This window comes from Taudactylus pleione, unplaced genomic scaffold (genome assembly GCF_031769625.1).
Source record: "Taudactylus pleione unplaced genomic scaffold, aTauple2 ptg000053l, whole genome shotgun sequence".
Classification (NCBI taxonomy): Eukaryota; Metazoa; Chordata; class Amphibia; order Anura; family Myobatrachidae; genus Taudactylus; species Taudactylus pleione.
Window position 1 is genome coordinate 2,964,930 of NW_028284455.1, and position 21,706 is coordinate 2,986,635.

Below are 21,706 nucleotides of genomic sequence, written 5' to 3' on the forward strand. Positions count from 1 at the left end.
GTGCGCATGCGCAGAGCACAACATCGACCCACTTGCGAGCGGACAGCTGCTTGCGAGTGGGTCTGAATCAGGCCCTAAGTTAGGAGTTGTCATTGAATCACAAAGGAAGTCTGATTCCACCATCCAGGCTCATTTAAAGTGTCCTCGAGGTTCCAAAGCTGTATTAGCTCTCCTGGATTCCGGAGCGGCAGAGAACTTTGTCACTACTGACTTTGTCCAGAAGCATCAAATCCCCATGGAAGCGTTGCCTCGAGTCATCACTTTAACCGCCATCGATGGTAGTCGCATTTCTAGTGGAACCATCACCCATCGTACAACACCACTTAAACTTACCATTGGGGTGCTCCATTCCGAACAACTATCCTTCCTAGTGATTCCCAAAGCCTCTCATTCTTTAGTCCTCGGATTACCCTGGCTACAGAGACATTCACCACAAATCGATTGGACCACCATGGAAATAACCTCCTGGGGTTCCAATTGCTTCAAAGGCTGCCTTCAGCGGGTAATACCTATCAGATCTTCCGTTGTACGGGATTCTACAGACCTGCCCAAAGCCTACGATGGGTTTCAGGACGTCTTTAGCAAAAAGAGCGCAGACCTGTTACCTCCCCATCGTGATTGGGACTGTCCCATAGATCTGATTCCCGGGAAGAATCCTCCTAGAGGCCGAACCTACCCTCTATCTCTCCCTGAGACTCAGGCCATGTCGGAGTACATTACGGAAAACTTAAGTAAAGGCTTCATTCGACCTTCCACGTCTCCAGCAGGGGCTGGATTTTTCTTCGTAAAAAAGAAAGATGGTGGCTTGCGCCCGTGTATTGACTACCGGGGTCTTAATGAAATAACTATTAAGAATCGCTACCCTCTTCCTCTCATTACAGAGTTATTTGATAGAGTCAAGGGAGCCACAGTTTTTTCCAAACTCGACCTAAGAGGAGCCTATAATTTAATTCGTATCTGTCCAGGCGATGAATGGAAAACGGCCTTCAACACCAGGGATGGGCACTACGAGTATCTCGTTATGCCCTTCGGCCTCTGTAATGCTCCGGCCGTCTTCCAGTTTTTCGTCAATGAAATCTTCTGGTACCTCTTGTACAAGTGTGTGGTCGTTTACTTAGACGACATTTTGATTTTTTCTCAAGACCTCCAAACTCATCGAGACCAGGTCAAACAAGTCCTTCTGAGGTTGCGGTCCAATCAACTGTTTTGCAAATTAGAGAAGTGTCTGTTTGAGGTCTCAAGTGTACCATTCCTGGGATACATCATCTCCGGAACAGGCCTTCAAATGGATTCGTCAAAACTACAAGCCATTCTCGATTGGTCTCTTCCTTCTTCCTTAAAATCCATACAAAGATTCCTAGGATTTGCCAACTATTATCGCAAGTTTGTAAAAGGTTTCTCGACTCTGGTAGCTCTGATTACAGCCCTCACCCGCAAGGGAGCAGATCCAACTATATGGCCCGTCGAAGCTACCTCTGCATTTCAACTTCTTAAGCAAGCCTTCATCTCCGCTCCCATCTTAAAGCAACCAGACTCCACCCGGCCCTTTATCCTGGAGGTGGACGCATCCTCTGAAGGTGTCGGTGCAGTGCTCTCCCAGCGATTTAAAGATGAAAAACTTCATCCCTGTGGTTTCTTTTCCCGGAAGTTTTTGCCTGCAGAAAAGAACTACACCATTGGAGATCAAGAGTTACTCGCCATGAAACTAGCCCTCGAAGAATGGCGATATCTTCTAGAAGGAGCTCATTACCACATTACCATTTTTACTGACCATAAGAACCTCCTTTATCTTAAATCTGCAAATTGCTTGAACCCTCGTCAAGCCCGGTGGGCTATGTTTTTCTCCAGATTTAACTTCAAAGTCTCCTATCGCCCCGGTTCACAAAACCTCAAAGCCGACGCACTCTCCCGTTCCATGACGAGCGACCCTGATCTACCCATGGAACAGCCCCAACCAATCTTGAATTCAGTTTTCTTCGCCTCTACCCAATTATCTTCTATACCCCCGGTTGGGAAGACTTTCGTCGCTCCGGAACTCCGCAAGAGGTTACTGCATTGGGCTCATGCTTCCCGGTTCTCTGGTCACTTGGGTATGGATAAAACCCTAGAATTTATCCAGCGGTCCTATTGGTGGTCTTCGATGAAAAAGGACGTCAGGTCTTATGTGTCTTCATGCATCAAATGTGCCCAACACAAGATACCTCGGCGGGTTCCACACGGTCAACTCCAACCTCTTGCAATTCCATCTAAGCCATGGACTCACCTATCTATGGATTTCATCTCTGATCTTCCTCCATCTCGGGACCACAACACAATTTGGGTTATCGTGGATCGTTTTTCTAAAATGGCTCATTTCGTACCACTTACTGGGCTTCCGTCTGCACCTCTACTCGCCCAGAGCTTTATAAAAGAGATCTTCAAGCTCCACGGCCTTCCTCAAGAGATCATCTCCGACAGGGGAGTACAGTTCGTAGCGAAGTTCTGGAGGTCACTCTGCTCAGCCCTTCAGGTAAAACTCAAATTTTCTACCGCTTATCATCCCCAGACCAACGGTCAGACCGAAAGGGTCAATCAAGACCTGGAACAGTTCCTGCGCTCTTTTGTCTCATCCTCCCAAGATGACTGGATTGAACTTCTTCCTTGGGCCGAATTTGCCCACAATAATCATTATCACACGTCCACCAGCTCATCTCCTTTTTTTACAGTTTTTGGTCAACATCCTCGAGTGCCAGATTTCACTCTTCTTCCAACATTAGATGTGCCTGCGGCCAAAATGTCCCTTCAACGGTTCTCCAACATCTGGGAAAAGGTTCGTTCCTCTCTGACTAAAACGTCAGCCCGGTACAAGAGATTTGCTGACCGCCAAAGACGAGCTGTTCCAAATTTCCAACCTGGGGATATGGTCTGGCTCTCTACCCGAAACCTAAGACTCCGAGTACCCTCGAAGAAATTTGCTCCGCGATTCATTGGTCCATTCCCAATCATCAAAGTCTTGAATCCTGTGGCTTACAAGTTAAAGCTTCCTCCATTTCTTCGCATTCCAAGTTCTTTCCATATTTCTCTTTTAAAACCACTAGTCTTAAACCGATTTCAGAAGGTCCTGCCTAAAGCTTCTAGTGTTCAAACACAGCAGGGAGAGGAGTTCGAAGTTGACAGAATCTTAGATTCCCGTTGTCGATACAGCCGTCTTCAATACCTCATCGACTGGAAGAATTATGGTCCGGAGGAACGAATCTGGATAAATGCCTCCGATGTCCATGCACCCCGTCTGGTCAAAGCGTTCCATATTAAATTTCCTCATAAACCAAGGAAGTGTCTGGTGGCCACTCTTGAAGAAGGGGGTACTGTCACACGCCGGCCTGGGGACCCCAGAATCAGACCCCGTCGCTTACCTGTGCGGGCGCTGACCCGCGCTGTCTTCCGGCTCCCACGCTGTACGCTACTTCCTCTTCTCCCAAGGCAGTCTCCGCTGTTGTCCTCTGGAGGGTCCCGCTGCTGTGCTGCTCCCACGCCGGCTCCTGCTGACCGCTGGTCCCCGCTGACTACCTCCAGGAAGCGCTGTCCTCCGGTCCATGGGCGCGGCCATCTTGGATTGCCCATGTGACCCCACTACCACCAATGAGGAGCCTTCTCCTTCTCTCTCAGCCTGTCAGCTCCCAGTGTCCACTATAAAAGGATCCCCAATGCTCACACAAGTTGCCAGTGCAACTAGTTTCTTAGTTTAGCTAAGCAAGCCTTCCCACTGCGCTCCACGTAGCCACTCAGCTACCAACGTCTACCCACGGCTATCCAGCCGCTCCACGTAGCCACTCAGCTACCAACGTCTACCCACGGCTATCCAGCCGCTCCACGTAGCTTCCTAGCTACCACGTTAGTGCCGCATTCCTCAAACTCCTGTCAGTTCGCTGCACCCTCTCATGCGGAGAAACTTCATTAAGCCAAATCTCCTCCAGCGAGCGTCTGCGCCAAGTAATACAGATCCAAGGCCCAGTCCGGGAACACAGCTCCTGAATTCCACGTTTGTGACATTCAGGACTTGAGGATCGAGTTTGAGAACCTATGATCTACATAATCTGGATTAGGACTGTCACCTGGATTAATAGTAATTTTTCACAGCCTCTTACGCTTAAGTTGCATGTCCATTGTGAGCTAGTTCTCTAAGTTTAATGAAGCTCATTGTGGATTAATCTACTGTGTACGTGCTGAATCAGTCTGCAGGCTTTACTATTTGTTTTCATATGCAGCGTTCTATGACGCTTGTAGTGCCTGGGCCCATAACTTGTTGATGTGTGTGGTATACACAAGTTGTGCAATAGTAGACACCAGTGGAATCATCATAAAAAGTGGGTCATGCAGTGAGTTATCACGGTTTCAGGTTTATTGCAGTGTGTAGATGTACAGCTGTACTCACAGTAACAATAACAGGTAGCGGCGGTGAAGCGGAACAATGCTCCCCAATGCTGAGTACTACTCGTCCATATAGTACTGTGCAGGGGCATATTTATAATGGGTGCATGGTTTGCGGCGCACACGAGTCCCACGTTGGCGCTGGTCTCATCGCTATAAAAACGCCTGTAAAATGGCCACCGTGGCCATTTTCCCATCGTTTTGCAAATGCGCAGTACAGGGAAAATGGTCACCTCTCCCATTTTCCCAATGATCTGCATATGTGCTATAGACTCTGGGCACAATCTAGTGCCCAGAGTCTATCAGTGCGGCGCAGCGCTCAGTGTGCTGCCGGCCGCCGGACAGAGAGGAGGGGGCCTGTGATGGAGATTGCACATGGGCCCCCTTTCCTGAAATGGCCCTGGTACTGTGGCACGCAAACTCATGGGCATGGTGACCCCACGCATGTGCAGTAGCTCTACTGGTGGCTATCTTGGTAAAGGACCTGATGCCTCAGTAAACTACATCATGGAGATAGCACAGGAGCGCACTCCATTACCAACAAGTATAAGCTATCACTTCATGATTTACTCTTTGCCAGGAGTCACTGTCTCTGCAAGAGGCTTTTGCCCTGAAAAGTTATTTCTTATTGCTGAAATATGCAGGGATACTTTTACTATAGTTATATATGCAGTTATATTTTTACAATACTTTTTGAAGTCCCCATTGCTATCAATGATAAAGTGGTTGCTTTATGCCTTCAGTTCAACCTTTTGAAGCCCTGGTAAAGCACATCTACTGTATCCAGGGTCGGACTTGCCCACAGGGGTACAGGAGAAACCCCCGGTGGGCCCCACTGCCTGAGGGCCCACTCCCTCTTCAAGGAATCAGGTGTATTTTCTACAATCCATTGCAGTTATTAATCTGATACATTATCATGCATTTACTAGCATTATTTACTATATATGTATATATTTAAAGGGGCCCCAACTATGCACTCTCTAATGGCTATGGCTGGCCACACCCCAAAGTATGGGTCCCTATCACTAAATTCCCCTTCATGCCCCAGTCCGACACTGACTGTATCTCCATTTGTGAATTTGTGAGGGAGAATAATACAGTTTGCATTGATAAATAATCTGCATATAAAGCAATTATTAGTGTGTAACATTTGTGTTATTGGCAGATTAGTGCTCAATGCAAACAGCATTTTTTCCTTGGCACAGGGAGATAATTATCCCCAGTCCCATCCAGTCCCTTATCCCTGCTGCCACAGACAGGGGTCAGAGATCGCCGAGCAGCATGTGAGCTTCCACCCCGGAGATCTCAGGGCAGGCAGGGATACAATAAATGTATGTATGAGAGCCAGCTCGTACTTCCCATATTCCCCACCCCTTTGAACCGGAACCTTTTGCAGTGATAGCCCCGGGCTGAGTGGTGATGGTGCTGGGGAGGAGAGGAAGGAGGAGCCCCTATGTACCAGGGACAAGAAGCCTCATTATTAAGGGATATTAATCATGAGCAGCAGGCTGGGGGAGATGCCTGTGTGCCGGGCTCAGTATGAAGATCAGTGTATGCTCATAATCTAAGAGGGGCGGCTCAGCACGCTGTGTACCCATGGAGATGCCCTGCAATCAGCATTAGCACCCCAGCACTGGCATCTGCTGCTGCCTCCCCTCCATCATTGCTGTGAGCTGCTGCTGCTGCTGAGAGGCAAGGCACAGGGGAGTGAGGTGGGGTACCCGGGGGACCATCATGGGGAACACCACATCTTGCTGCGTGTCCTCCAGCCCCAAGCTGCGGAGAAATGCTCACTCCAGGCTGGAGTCCTATCGGCCGGAGCAGGATATCAGCAGGGAGGATACAGGGTGCAACTTGCAGCACATCAGTGACCGGGAGAACATAGACGGTAAGAAGGAGGGGGGCTGCTAAACCTTTGTACTGCCAGAGAGGGGCAATAGTGCCAGGGAGGGGCACCCTTGCATTGCCAGTTGGAAGCAATAGAGCAGTAGCCGTTGCACTGTCAGTGTTGAGCAAAACTGCCCTATCCCTTGCGCTGCCAGTGACGGGCAATAGGGTACTTACCTTGGAAGAGAGAAGGGTGCCCACTCACTGTATCCCTGGCAGAAATAGGGGGTTTGCAGCTTGTCTAATAGCAGGTGTGAACCCAGAGGCTGGTGGCTGCTTTTTGACAGGCAAACAAACCCACCTTCCTGGCACTGAACTGTGCTGCCCACCAGTGGGTGTCCCGTGTACACATTATACAAGCAGACACTCGCCCACATGTAGATGCTGCAGAACCTCTCATTAGTCCTTACAAAGTGTGTAAGACATTGGCAGCTTTCTTCTTTTTCCAAAGAGAGAGTGCAGCTAGTGCTGGATAAGTCATCCTTATTGTCAGCTTTCATTAAATCGCACATCAATTGCATTCCAGCCAGCCCATAGTGTTTATCCAGCTCTGCATGTGACTGACACTAGAGACAAACAAGATCTGCAAAGCTTATGGTTCATAACACTTTTTTAATTTATTTTTAGATGTAGTCATTGTTTATACCCATCCATTCCCTTGGTGTACTACCATCCTCAATAAGGGGGAGATTGTACTAAGCCTCGGAAAGAGATGATGTGGAGATAAAGGCCCTCATTCAGAGCCGTTCGCTATTTGCGGTCGTTCGTTTAAAAACAAGGGGTGGCTATTCAAATGATCCGTACGCACATTGCAGTCTGTTCACACCTCTAAGTCTGAACGAACGAGCAAAACATACGCTCGTTTATTTGTTAAAAACGCCCCCTGGCCGCTCGCACCATACGTCATGTCCGCTATTTATTAGATTAATCGAGTACATCGACCAGCGTATGAACTGCTCGCTATTCTTGTGGTTGGTGTTTGCTACCACAAATTTGCGAGCAGTTCTGGCTATAAAATAACCCAGTGACGTGGACAATGACGCTGCTGTTTTAAATATACACACCCATAAAACGCCCGTTTTGACCTTTAAGCACGCCTGCGTTCGGATCTCCACTCCCCATTTTCAAGCACCTTCCCCTGTTACCACCCACATACGCCTCATTCTGTCACTCAAAATAGCAGGCACTCGCAATATAGCGTACAAAGATTTTCGGCCGCACTGACTAGTTCGCGCATGCGTACTAAAAAGCGTACGCATGCGCAGATGTGCAAACATCGCTCGGAACGAGCGTACTGCCGCTAACGAGCGGCTCTGAATGAGGGCCAAAGTACCAACCAATCAGCTCCTAACTGTCATTTTAAAACACAACCTGTAAAATGACAGTCAGGAGCTGATTGGTTGGTACTTTCTCTACTTTATCTTCCTCCAGGGCTTAGTTATAAACTTTGTCTACAGTTTTGTGACCAGTGATGCATTGTATTTGTCAAGGTTTCACTTGTGCATTTTATAATTTTGGGAAATATGTTTTGTTAATTGCAGTGTTCATGACTAAGTGTAAACACAATGCACATGTACAGAATGCTGTATGGAATTGACATATAGGCCCGTATTCAATTTGAGGCGAAAAGCCGGAATTGGCGAAAAGGTTTCGCCGATGATGTCATTTTGCCAGGCAGAAAAGTATCGCCGTATTCAATTTGAAAGACTTTAAGCCTAGGCGGAAAGTCAATGCAATGTAATAGGCGGAAAAGTTTCGCCTATGGATAGCAGGCGGAAAAAAGTGCAGAATTGGGGTTTTGGGGTGCAACGTTTTGGGAACCCCCGTGTAGCCTACATGCAGCCTTCAGACTGTCCCCCAAAAGGAAACTGCGTCAACATTTTTTTAAAAAACACTTTAGAACTCCCTAAAAAAATCACTTTCATTTCGGGGTGAAAAAAAAAATGTTGGGGGACAAAGTTAGAAACTAGCGAACTAGACTCCAGGGGGGTCGCCAAGTGTTTTTTTTCATTGCAGGGACTTGTGGCAGGTTTCACGATTTTTTAAACTTAACTTTAGCAACTTTAAAATATGCTGGCCCCCATTTTCAAGTGCCCCAAATTTGCTGGGATGTTATTTTCTGGAAAAAAAACTCCTGAATACTATTCTACACCACTTATACAAAAATGCTATGTAGCAGCTATTGAGCCAGTTTGAAAACAACAAATACCTTTAGCAAGCCAAATCGGGGGTAACCCCATGTCAGAGCATCTTTTGGGGGGGTGTCAGGCTGATTTGCCCAAATCTGATAGGACTTGTTTAAGTTTCGCTGGGTACCGTTTTCGCGTACTTTCAAACTGAATACAGGAATACGCGGGCACTCGCGCGATACTTTTCCACCTGCAAAACACGCGATGTAGGCAAAAAGTCCGGGAGGCGGAAAAGTATCGCGGGTCCGCCCAAATTGAATATGGCTCTTAATGGGAATCCAGTTTTGAGAAGCTATGTTTTGCATTAGAGGCTTTGTTATATTTAAAGATCGCATCCACTGTTCTATAAATATTACTATGCTTTATGTGATTTGGTACATGGTGTTATACAATTTTTCACAGTTGTAAATTGATTTAGCTTATTACATTTACGTTTGGATAATGCTAGTTGGATTGAGCCAGAGAGATTGGCCTGAGCAATGATACGCGGGCAGGTGAGATAGAGCCTTTCCTGTCATACTTAGGTATACTCCAGAGTTTTGATTATAAAAAGTATAAGAAAAATGTAAAGAAAATATTATAAATATCTTCTTTGTATTATTCTTATAATTTTTATAGTCAAAACTCTGGAGCAAAACGTGTATGGCAGGTGAGGCACTGCCTCCCCTGCCTACCTTTTCCACACATCCCTGATCAAAACACACCAAATTTCCATCACTCTACAGTATACTGCTGCACCTTTATATAATGCTCACATGAACCATTGGGTTCATATATGTATCTGTAAATCTGGCTCTTATATTAGCAAGTACCTCCCCAGCCATTTACCTCACTGCACTTCACTGGACCTAAAGTAGTGTAGAATAATATTTCTGAGTGTGGTACAAGTACTGAAGATCTAGTCCAGGGCCTGCCTGATCTGTAAGCATGCAGTTTGGCCATAAAGATTCTATCTATGTGATGTGGCTTAATTTCAGAAATGTCTACTCTGATTTGTGTGTTGTGAATATACACATTGCAACTTGGGTATGTTGCATGTTGTAGTAATAATAATATTATTAATCTTTATGTGGTGCCAACACAACTCTGTACAGAGAATCTTTAGTAGTGTATCTGTTCTGGCTCTGGTGACACTTAAAATACAATTTCTCTGCCACAGGCACACTAGCGGTATAAAATACTATAATGTGCTACCATGGATCCCTTCATAATAACTTGGAATAGCCTGAAATGTAGAGGCACCATAAGACATGGATGCTAAAACTTTTTTTTTTTTTTTAAACTGAAATAAGAAATCTGGGTTTGTGGGTTTGATTCAAGTGACTATTGTAACGGTTGGACATAGGCACTTTTTGACCAGTAAAATAGCTTGGCTACCATATTATATGGTGATGTGCGCAGCTGAATATCACACATCGCTGAGAATTGTATCAACCCCTATGTTTGATAGCCACTTACATGAGGTCATGTTTCTGCTGACGAGGCACAAGCCATATCCAACTCCACATATGTTATAGCTACACAAAGCTGCATGACTGGTGATTCTAAGAGGTCACTTATGGTGCTTTGGTTGATGGAGTGTCTACAACAGTCAATCAGTGTTTTTAATGCCCCCATAGTGGGCACTGAGAAAAGGCAGGCAGCAGCAAGAACCAGGCAACAGCTGCTCTTTAATGTCAATGGGCATGATTCTTTCAACGTGAAGCGAATAGCGGCGGGAATCAGCTCCCGGAGCTATTCAATTCATATATGCGCTGCTAAGTCCGACTAGGATTTCTTCTCCGACAAAAGTCCTGGCGCGATGCTGTTGTCTGCCCTTATCGCTGGGAAAACCACATCGCATCGGGAAGTTAGGTCGGGAAAGGCTCGTTCTCGCGGCTTGAACAGGGTGTTTAGGCACGAGTACGAGCCTTCCCTGACCTAACTTTTCGCAGAATTGAATAGCTCCGGGAGCTCATTCCCAGCGCTATTCACTTCGCGTTTAATTGAATCGTGCCCATTGGTGGGCTGGCTGTTTGGTGCTGATATCACAGCTCGGTGCTACACACCTAAGCTGACATGTGCAGAGGTCGAGCATGCTTGATGTAAATGTATATATTTAACTCGCTACGCATGTGCTAAATGGCTTGAATGCAGATTTACTTAGAATCTGTAAGATCTACAATACAATCAAGATTAATATTGATGAATTAATTTCTTGATGGTAAATCAGGGATTAAGAGGCCTGTTAAGAGCAGTTTCCAAATAGTTCTCAAAATTAATTTTATTTTCTATTTATCAAGTTTCAAAGCTGGGGAGGATCAAGATGGGTGCGATTGCCCCAGCTATCACAGTGTGGCTGGATCACCCTTTACCCTGGCAAACAATGCACTGGTCATTGTGATTAACCTCCCCCCTCCTGCACATTTCTTAGATGTGCCTGCTGCTCATTGACATTAAGCATGACCGTCGGGCTGGTAATAAATCTAGGTTTAGAACAAAAATGATACTTCTCTTGTAAGCAATTCCTAAAGGGAACAGGAAAACCTTCCCCCTTTGAATGCCTGAAATGCAGAAAGCTGGCATCCTGTGATAGAGATAGGAGGAAAGGCATGATTAGTAGTGGGCATTTAAAAAAACATAAAAAACTACATAAGCATAATAACAGGATTAATCAATTGTCTGGACCAGAAGAAGCATTTCAGGAGAAAGTGTAATGAGCAGGTAACATTGAACAGAAATGGATGATATTGGTGATGTGGCTACAGCCATGAAACAATTGGAATATAACTTGCATCATAGGAAGTGAAAAACCAGTCCTGTATTTTTATCATCACTCTTTTTTGCACATATACCCTTCCTGAGGCATTTCAGACAATTTTTCCATCACACATTTGTGTCATTGTAATGACCATGCACATGACTGGATGGACTAATCATATACAGCTGCTTCCACGCCCATGTTTCCCATTTTTGTCATATAAATGTAAGTGTGTATAAAAATGTGCATGCGTGTGTATAAAAATGTGCATGCGTGTGTATAAAAATGTAGTAGAGTGCAGGACCTTTCCCAAATGGAAAGCGCTATCAGGGTGCGGCCTAAGATCACACATGTGCAGTAACACCGCATTACACAACCCGGCACTGCAAGATTTCGCCACTGTACATGATTCCATATTTGTTGTGGTGTCAGCATTCAGTAATTCTCGTTTTCAGTGCCTCTTTCAGATAAATAATGAAAAGGCTCCTGGGGGTAGATTTACTTAAACATCCAAAAAGAAAAAGTGAAGGTGTTGACCATAGCAATCAATCAGGTGTCTAAAACAGTGATGGGTACAGATGGCCCTCCAAACCTTCACTATCAGCCTCCTGCTTGTTTTGTCAAGTGTTTGTTAACTTATAATCGTGTTTGCCTACTTTCAGTTTCTCTTCTCTGGGAGAAGCCTGGAGAGGAGACGCAGATGACCACTTTAGGGGGCAATGCCAGACTCTCACGTCATAGGCCTTATGCCGGCAAAGCAAAATGCAGGAAATTGCGGGTCTGGGCAGAAGGGAGATCCAGCCACTCTTCGGGGGTGCGGAGTATTATCCAAAAAATCGGTAGACTCCAGCACGCTCCGGAGAGTAGGTAAGTATGCATTTTGTTTAAAAGGCCTACTGATATGTTATTACAGAAAAGTGCCTCTTTTAAATGTATTCATTTAACTTGCTACTGAGCTCAAGGGGGAGATTTATCAAATCTTGGAGAGAGATAAAGTGGAGAAGTTACTCATACCAACCAATCAGCTTTTAAAGCTGCCCATCCACTAGCAGACCTCAAAAGGACTGCACGATTACAACATTGTAACATGGTTTCAAAGTCTGTGATGTGCCTACGCTGAACGAGCAGTCGTTCAGTGTAGGCACAATCAATCATCTGCAAACATGCTGAACCTGACGTTATCGTCAGCTTGTCCAGCATGTTTGCCTGATGATAGATGTCTAAACGACCAGCAGGAGCGCGCATCGCTGGTCGTTGTAGACATTTTTCTGATCGATAGAAATATGACAGTTAGAAGCTGATTGGTTGCTATGAACAACTTATCCACATTATGGGGCCTATTCATCATACCTTAAAATTTGATGGTGGTAATTAGGTTTAGAACTCGCATGGAGTTCTACCTGATTACCGGAGGAATTCATCATTCCTCCTCTCCATCAGTATCTATTCTGAAAAGCTGTCATTTTTGCGATGACAGCTTTTCGGGAAATAGATACTTTTCCCTGTCTACTCTAACTTATCGCAGCTGGAAACAGTGCTGCGCATGCGCTGTTACATTCGTAAACCCAGCGCATGCACAGCACTAATGTATGGGGAGTGTGGAAATTAACGCAGGGGGACTTAGCAAGGAGATATCAGTGTTATCTCCTGTGCTAAGTGGCTTCATGAATACTAAAATAACGTTATTTAAGGAAAATGTCCTTAAAAACGTTAATTTAGTGTTGATGAATAGGCCCCTTTATCTCTCCAAGATTTGACAAATGCCCCTCTTATGCCACGTATCCACTAAATGATTCGCTCCATGAGCGATATCATTAAGTGCAGGGATGGGGAACCTCAGGCTGAGGGGCCTTTATAAGGCCCGTGGAATCATTTGGTCTGACCCTTGGAGCTTTTTTGAATGGCATACTCCAGCTTGACTCTATGCAGCGGTGCCGCCTGGAGTACCCTTAGGATGCTTCAGACTGTCAGACCGCTGCCCTTACAGCTCCCCAGAGCATCCTCAGGATGCTCTGGGCATTGCTGTAATCACCAGCGGTTGTGGCCCCGTCCCTGTGTGACGTCACACAGAGGGGGCGTGGCCGGCAACGGGCCCGCGAATAATGTTATATATATATATCAATATGGCCTTCAGCAGAAAAAAAGGTTCCCCACCCCTGGTTTAGTGTGTCCCCGGTAGTGGTGTGCTCAATGTTGTCAACGACATTGAGCACAACACTCTGAACGATATCGTTTAGTGTCGGCACCCATCCCCGAACCTGCACAACCTGATAATATCGTCAGGTTGGACAGCAGGTTCGGGCAATGAGCGACGTCGTCAACAACAAGTGGGGGCGCGCATCGCTAGTCGTTGACTGCATATCCACTGGACAATATAGTGAACGACAACGATATTGTTATCGTTCAGTCGTTCAGCATATCGTATAGTGGATACACAGCTTTGGTGTAATATGCGATCCCTTTGAATTTAGAGGGCCGCCCAGTGTGGCCCCCAAACTGTATCAAGTTGCCTATCATTGGTCTAGAAAATGATTGCTAGAAACTGGTGGCTATGGGCTACACCTCCACTTTTCCTTTTTATTTGTTTTAGTAAATTTACCCCTAGCAAACCCTTTTATCTACAAACATAGAAGCAAGCTTAGGATGTTATTAATGCTGGTCCCTATGTTAAATAGCAATTACAATTTTCCACAGTGCACCAACACAAAGTAGTGGCAGACATTTGTGGTCTGATCCAATATGAGGATACAGCCTTCAGGCAGTGCCGTAGCTATAGAGGGTGCAAGGGGTGCGCTTCCTATGGGGCCCAGCATCTTAGGGGGCCTGCAGGCCCAGCAAGCAAACCCTGCACCCATAAGTGAAACTACGGGGTGGTCCGGGTGTGCACCAGACCACTCATTAGAATCACTGTCGCTGCTTTTTAAAAAAAAAAAAAAAATATTTGGAAATCTGCATGGCTGTGTGCTCAGCCTCAGATGATCGAACGTTCAGGCTGCTCAGCTGAGGACGGAACATCAATTGTCGCAGCAGTCAGAGAGCAGTGAGAGGATGTGCCAGTTACAGACAGCTACTGCTGCTGGAGGAGACAAGTAGCTCCAGCATATGATTTTGCAAGACTCCAAATCATAGGTGGGTTGACCTCTCTCTCTTCCCAGTCACCTCAGAATAACTAGTGGACCGCAATACTAGTTATAATTAGGGATGTGCAGGCTCGGATAGGTTCGAGTTTGCACGTTGAGTTCGGATTTTTCCCTCCAAAAAAACGGAACTCAGAAAGAGGCTAAACGTCATCTTACATGGACGAACATCATCATTCCTGGACTTGTCCAGGAATGATGATGTTCGTCCATGTAAGATGACGTTTAGCCTCTTTCTGAGTTCCGTTTTTTTGGAGGGAAAAATCCGAACTCAACGTGCAAACTCGAACCTATCCGAGCCTGCACATCCCTAGTTATAATATCATGTGATTTTATTTTAGTATTCCCTCTGCATCAGTCACTTAGGAGTGAGAACATAATATATATATATATATATACATAGATATATACATATACATTATATATATATATATATATATATATGTATATATACATTATATTTAGTGCCTTGCAAAAGTATTCAGCCCCTTGGCTTTTTACCCTTTTTGTTACATTACAACCCGTAAATTATTATTTTTTTTCATCTGAATTTTATGTGATGGATCTGCACAAAATAGTCTAAATTGGTGACGTGAAATGAGATATATAAAAAAAAATCTTTTTTTTTTTTTTATAAACACAATTCTGAAAATTGGCGTGTGCATATGTAATCACACCCTTTGCTATGAAGTCCCTCAAAAGTTCAGGTGCAACCAATTACCTTCAGAAGTCACATAATTAGTGAAATGAAGTCCATCTGTGTGAAATCTAAGTGTCACATGATCTGTCAGTATAAACACACCTTTTTGAAAGGCCCCAGAGGCTGCAACACCACTAAGCAAGAGGCATCACACCATGAAGACCAAGGAGCTCTCCAAACAAGTCAGGGACAAAGTTGTTGAGAAGTACAATTCTGGGTTGGGTTATAAAAAAATAAATAAATATCCCAATTTTTGATGATCCCCCGAAGCGCCATCAAATCCATCATCATCAAATGGAAAGAACATGGTACCACAACAAACCTGCCAAGAGAGGGCCCGACCACCAAAACTCACAGACCAGGCAAGGAGAGCATTAATCAGAGAGGCAGCACAGAGACCAAAGGTAACCCTGAAGGAGCTGCAGAGTTCCACAGCAGAGACTGGTGTATCTGTGCATGTGCCCACAATAAGCCGTACACTCCACAGAGCTGGACTTTATGGAAGAGTGGCTAAAAAGGAGCCATTACTTAGTGATAAAAATAAGAAGACACGATTTGAGTTTCCAAAAGGCATGTGGGTGACTCCCCAAATGTATGGAGGAAGGTGCTCTGGTCAGATGAGACTAAAATTTAACTTTTTGGCCACCAAGGAAAACGCTATGTCTGGTGCAAGCCCAACACATCCCACTGCCCCAAGAACAGTCCCTGCTGCTGAAAAACATCCCCACAGCAGGATGCTGCCACCACCATGTTTCACTGTGGGGATGTTTTTCAGCAGCAGGGACTGGAAAACTGATTCGAGTCGAGGGAAAGATGGCTGGTGCTTAATACAGGGATATTCTTGAGCAAAACCTGTTTCAGTCTGCCTGTGATTTGAGACTGGGACGGAGGTTCACCTTCCAGCAGGACAATGACCCAACGCATACTGTTAAAGCAACACTCGAGTGGTTTAAGGGGAGACATTTAAATGTGTTGGAATGGCCTAGTCAAAGCCCAGATCTCAGTCCAATTGAGAATTTGTGGTCATACTTGAAGATTGCTGTTCACAAGCGGAAACCGTCCAACATGAAGGAGCTGGAGCAGTTTTGCCTTGAGGAATGGGCAAAAATCCCAGGGGCAAGATGTGGCAAGCTCATAGAGATTTATCCAAAGCGACTTGCAGCTGTAATTGCTGCAAAAGGTGGCTTGACATTGTACTGACTTTAGGGGGGTGAATAGTTATGCACGCTGAAGTTTTCTTTTATGTTGTCCGAAATGTTGTTTGATTCACAATATTAAAAAAACACAACTTCACAGTTGTAGGCATGTTCTGTGAATGAAATGATGCACACCTTCAAACAATCCATTTCAATTCCAGGTCGTGAGGCAACATAACATGGAAAAAGGAAAGGTGGTGAATACTTTTGCAAGTCTCTCTCTATCTATATCTATCTATATCTATCTATCTATATATATATATATATATATATATATACACTGTATGTGTGTGTGTATATACCCTGGTGGAGACCTGAGTTGGGGGGGGGCTTAAACATTTTGCTATGGGGCCCAAAAGGTAATAGATACGCCACTGCCTACAGGAATTAACATCACAGAGCTGGTATAATAGCCTTGATGAAGTCACTGCCTCAGATAAATAATAGCCTACATTTTTTAAATGACTGACACTATTTAACTGAAGGCTTCTCCAAGCTGCAGGAACACCTATAGCCACATCTAACAAAAAATGTGCAAAATAAATAAATAAAAATAATAATGTGAAAATGGTTCTTCTGTTCACAGATAAGAAGTGGAGGAGGATAAAAGAGCTAATTGTATTGCACCTGTGTTATCTTCATTTTGGTATAATTAGCCTTGGCAGACATCCATATTACTAAGCTTCATTACATCTAATAATTGTGATCTCATTCAGTGTCAATGGGGCAAATTGGGGTTTATAATTTAGTGTGCCGCTAACCCTTTAGTTCGTGTTGTCATCATTTCAATGGCGTTTTTTTTTTTTTAATTGTCTGTAGGACTAGATTCCATTATATTCAAGAATAGCGTATTAATTTGCCCATACTGAACAAAATTAAATTTTTAAAATATAAACTAATATCTTTTGTGATTTATTTGTAAAGTCAATCTCCACTAAAATCTACTATTCCCTATTACATAATGGCAATTTAAGAAATGTACCTAACACAGAGTATATAATAAATATATGTATGAAATTAGCACAGAGTATGTATTGTAACTATACTCTTTAATTTCCAACAGGGCAGACGTGAATGGTAAATAATAATTAGTCTGTACATCAAACAGGAGAGGCTGATCCTGACAGTCTATAGCAATCTGTTCACAATTCCTAGTCACGTAACTCTGTTGTCAGCCATCAAGGTGCTCTCTTCTGTTCCGAAGTGGTGAGCAGAGGTTGAGGTTGACTAGTCTCAGCATGATATTTCTGCCCGAATCTAGATTGTAGGCTTGTATTCAGAAAACATGTTGGATTAACTATGTTTCATATAGAGGTGTTTGACACCACAATCTTCCTGCATACATATGAGTGTGTCTTACATCTTTGTGTTATGCTGTGTGACCTGCTGTCCTTCCACTGACTTTGCACTTGCCTCCATTCCCCTCCTTGCATCTTGGCCATGTCCCTGAACCACGGAAGCCCTGTCCTTACTGATCTAGTCAGTCAAGCTGAGCACAAGATCAGAACCCTAATCTTCTGTGTGCCTCAAGATGATGATTCACAAGGGACAAACCTGCCTTTTAAAACCCGTTAAAGACTACTTTATGCCGCCCTGAGGAGTCAGATGAACACAAACGTAATTACCTGCCCGTAAGAGGTGGTATTTGAATGCATGACCATTTTGTGCTCATCTTCATGTTGCTCTTATATGCAAGTTGCAGCCTTTAGATTGGGTATGGGCCTGTGTATCATGCCTGCACTAAACACAATGTAGAGATTGATAGCCCTGGGACTTAAATGGTGTTATTGCATTGTAGCATGACCTGTAGCTAGGGCGCATCCACATGGTGTTTTATTTTACTTAATAGGGTTTGACTTTACACTTTGTAGAATATTCGTTTAGGCCTCTTTTTTTTTTTTTTTTTTTAAACATTTGCCGTACAGTCACATCCTCCTTCTACAGGTATTTATAATAATTGACTTATTGATGAAAATGCAGTTCCTTATGAATGCCTCATTGAGCTTCCATAACAGTCTCCACTAATTTTTCCTTATGCACTATCGAGGCACACCGTAACATCCGCTGTAGCGTAACATAGCCGGTGACATACACAGGCTGACGTAATGGTGATGTCAGGTGACACTTGGAGTCTGATTCTGAGTTGGACGTCTTTTGCTGTTTGTAACTACTGTGGCCTTATGCCAAATATAAGTATAAGCCATTCTCTGGTGTACATCCTTGTGTCTGAATAAGCATGGGCGCCTACTTTGTTCTTCTTTAGATGCTACAATCCTGCTTGGTGCATCTTTAGACGCAACCATCGGTCACACCATCCCATGCTTGGCGTACAATCTCCATCAGAGTATGGCCTCCTATGTAGGCAAGTAAGCGAGTTTGCAATCTGTTATACGACATGCTTGCAAGACGCCCATAAAGCGGTATAACTCCATACATCCGAATATCCACCTCCCAGTTACCGCCCAGGAGCAGCTAATACATTTCTGAGACAGTGTGTCTCGCCTGTCCTGCGGCTCTGTACGCACACACCCCATGGGACGCATCCGCGGTGCATCTTTCTAGCTACTTAGACACATGTGTAGCTGAAGCACATTGACCATTTACGTGAATATCGCCATTGCTTCCCTCTCAGAATCAGGCCCATGGTGAGGAAATTAATTTCCTGTACACAAATGAATTGTGTGGTCTATTTACTGTCTTGTGTTCAGTTTACTGTCTTCTCTACATTTTGGACTAATTCAGTACATTAACAGGAATGTATCTATTATCTATCTAAGAAGAATTAGGTTTTGTTTGCTTTATAACAGGCCCCATTGATGGCCTTGTCATAGTGTAGCCTTTCTTATGTTCGAGAATGTGTTCTTTTCTCACCATGGTACTAAATCTGAATTTACTCTTCTTGTATGGAGGAGGGAGGTGGAGATGGGCTAATTCCCAAACAGTATTAAGCAAATAAATAGTGCATTTTATTGTGTCAGGGGATTGCTGTGAGGGCTTATTATGTACAAATGTATAAACTAGTAATAGTTTCAATCCTTAAGATGTTATCCAACTGTGTGCCTAACAAGGCAAGAGAAGGGCAATTGCTATAATCTACATCTCGTACTTTATTAAAGCATTTTTTTTTAAATGTGCTGTATTTTGTAGATTTGGGTTGGAGTATTTGCTGAGGCTCTTTTGTTTATTGATTTTTAAATTAGAACATTTTTGCAGTTATTATATAAAATAGTATGATGGCATTGGGGGAGCGGACAAAGTTACGTACAGTTCAAAAAGCTAGTTAGATAAAGTTCTATGGGGCCTATTCATCATCGGAGGACGTATGGCCACCGATGATTGTTATCTCGCTGCGAGGGATACTTAAGTTTCCAACTCGCAGCAGGGGAAACTAACACCGGAGCAATTCATAATTGGTCCGATAAGCAGCTGTCCCCATCGGTTAGTATTGCAGCTACAGAAGTAGCTGCGTTACTTACCTCTTCCCCGTCATCCCGGCTAGGCATGCGTGACCTGAGGTTACTCACGCGCACAGCCGCAGGGGAGGTAATAAGGAAGCGCCGGAGGGATCCGCTCGAATCCTTCGCATCCCCTGATCCCCTTCCCATAGGAAGGAGCGGGTATCCGAGAACAAGCGCCATCTGAAGTTTTCGGAGTTTGCTGAATATCTGGGTCCTATCGACCCCTGATGATGAATGGCACGGTAACTAAAATATGCGGAAACATGGTTACCAGGCCATTTAGTGTTGATGAATAGCTCCCTATGTACTTGTATTTTATATATATATATATTTTTTCTATTTTATTATTATTTCTGGGTTGCTTTTTGCATTATTTTAATATTATGTCCTAAAAAAGTATCACATGCCAGGTTTGTGACAACAGCAGAAAGATTGAGAGCCACAGTAAGGGTGATTACCCACTGACATGAAGAAACCACCAGTGATGACTACATGTCAAATATGTTTGACATGCGGTGTGTAACCAGCGCTTACTTCAAGTAGCTGATGGGATTTGCAGTTTGTCACGGGACCTGCCTTGAGTTAGAGGTAAAACATTCATGCAAAGATCATGGGAGTAAGTCGTTTTTTTCCCAAAAAATATTTTTATTGCTGCTTGACAAACTGGTGATAACAGCGTATTGACAAACAACATATGTAGCAAGTTAACTAAGACAAACAGTCTTGTAATCCGGCTGGGTAGTGTGTATTTAGATTCAGGCTTTTTGTTTACACACAAAAATCTCGAGAGTCCAATACTAAGGGCCAAATTCAATTAGCCCCGTTAAGTTAATGTGGGTGAAAAAGGGTGATAGCCTTGGGCTTTATTGCCAAGGGCTATTCAATTAGAGTTTCACTCGAGCAGATTGTTAACGTCCGTTAAATCAACATGTTAACGAGTGTTAACACATAGAATCCGTGATAAGTTCACAGATCTATGCGTTAAGTGCCTCGCTTCACCCGTTAACTGACTAGTTATAGGGGATTTCTTTTCAGGTCTGATCAGACCCTGAAAACAAATCTTCGATAAGTGCGGCCTGCAGGCTGCCTTAGACGCTAAATGAAAGCCTGGGGGATTAATTAGTTTGCAGTAAAATACAGCGGCTAATTGAATTCCCCCCCTAAGCCATTTATTGTTGTTCTTATTTTAATTACAAGATTTGAGATATCCTATGGTTATCACATTAAGCCAGGATCCATGAGAATATACCATAGAATAACTAGCAGTACATTTCTCAGGAATGAGGCAAAAAGAAAGTAATGTGAAGGCAGTATTATGGAACAAGAACCTTGACAGTAAAATAAAAAAAACTAACAGCCTCTCACCTACTGTAGTTTTTACAAGGAGATGGAGTTCTGTCCGTGGAAGAGACCAATTTGCCGATGTCTGCTCTCCTGCCGGGTCCTGTCGCTGCTGATGTTGGCCTGGGTACACATAGTCTAGTGCTGGGATGGGGAACCTCAGGCCCGGGGACCGAATCAGGCCCTCGGAATCATTTGGTCTAGCCCTCTGAGCTTTTTTCTGCTAGCTTCATCTGGCTAGCAGTGTGCCCAGAATGGCACCCTGCAGCCAGAATCTATGCAGCAGTGCCGCCTGGAGCGTCCTTAGGATGCTTCAGACGGTCGCACTGCTGCCCTTACAGCTCCCCAGGAGCATCCTCAGGATGCTCCGGGCATTGCTTGTGTTCACCGGCAATTGTAGCCCCGCCCCATGTAACATCATACGGAGGGGGAGTGGTCTGCACAAGGCCCGCAAATAATGTTATATATATCAAAGTGGCCCTCGGCAGAAAAAAGGTTCCCCACCCCTGGTCTAGTGTGTACCCAGTCTTAGTATTCAATGGAAAAGTTTGCACCAAATTTTCTCCAACATTGGAAAGAGTGCTGGCATTAGTGATTCTTTGTGTTGTTTCAAGCCAGTTGAATCTGAAAAAAAATTATCTGTGTGTTGAC

At 44.3% G+C, this 21,706-nt stretch overlaps 1 protein-coding gene across 2 annotated transcripts in view; it reads left to right on the forward strand.

Annotated features, from left to right (window-relative positions):
* The first annotated feature begins 5,668 nt into the window (after positions 1-5,668).
* Positions 5,669-21,706, forward strand: part of CCNY (cyclin Y) — a 194,713-nt gene continuing 178,675 nt past the window's right edge. Inside the window, exon 1 of one of the 2 annotated variants that reach the window (XM_088463161.1) lies at positions 5,669-6,295. In XM_088463161.1, the coding sequence (XP_088319287.1) occupies positions 6,142-6,295 (154 nt within the window). In that variant the 5' untranslated portion in view covers positions 5,669-6,141. The remainder of the gene's footprint in view (positions 6,296-21,706) is intronic. The other variant, XM_088463169.1, reaches the window with a different exon arrangement.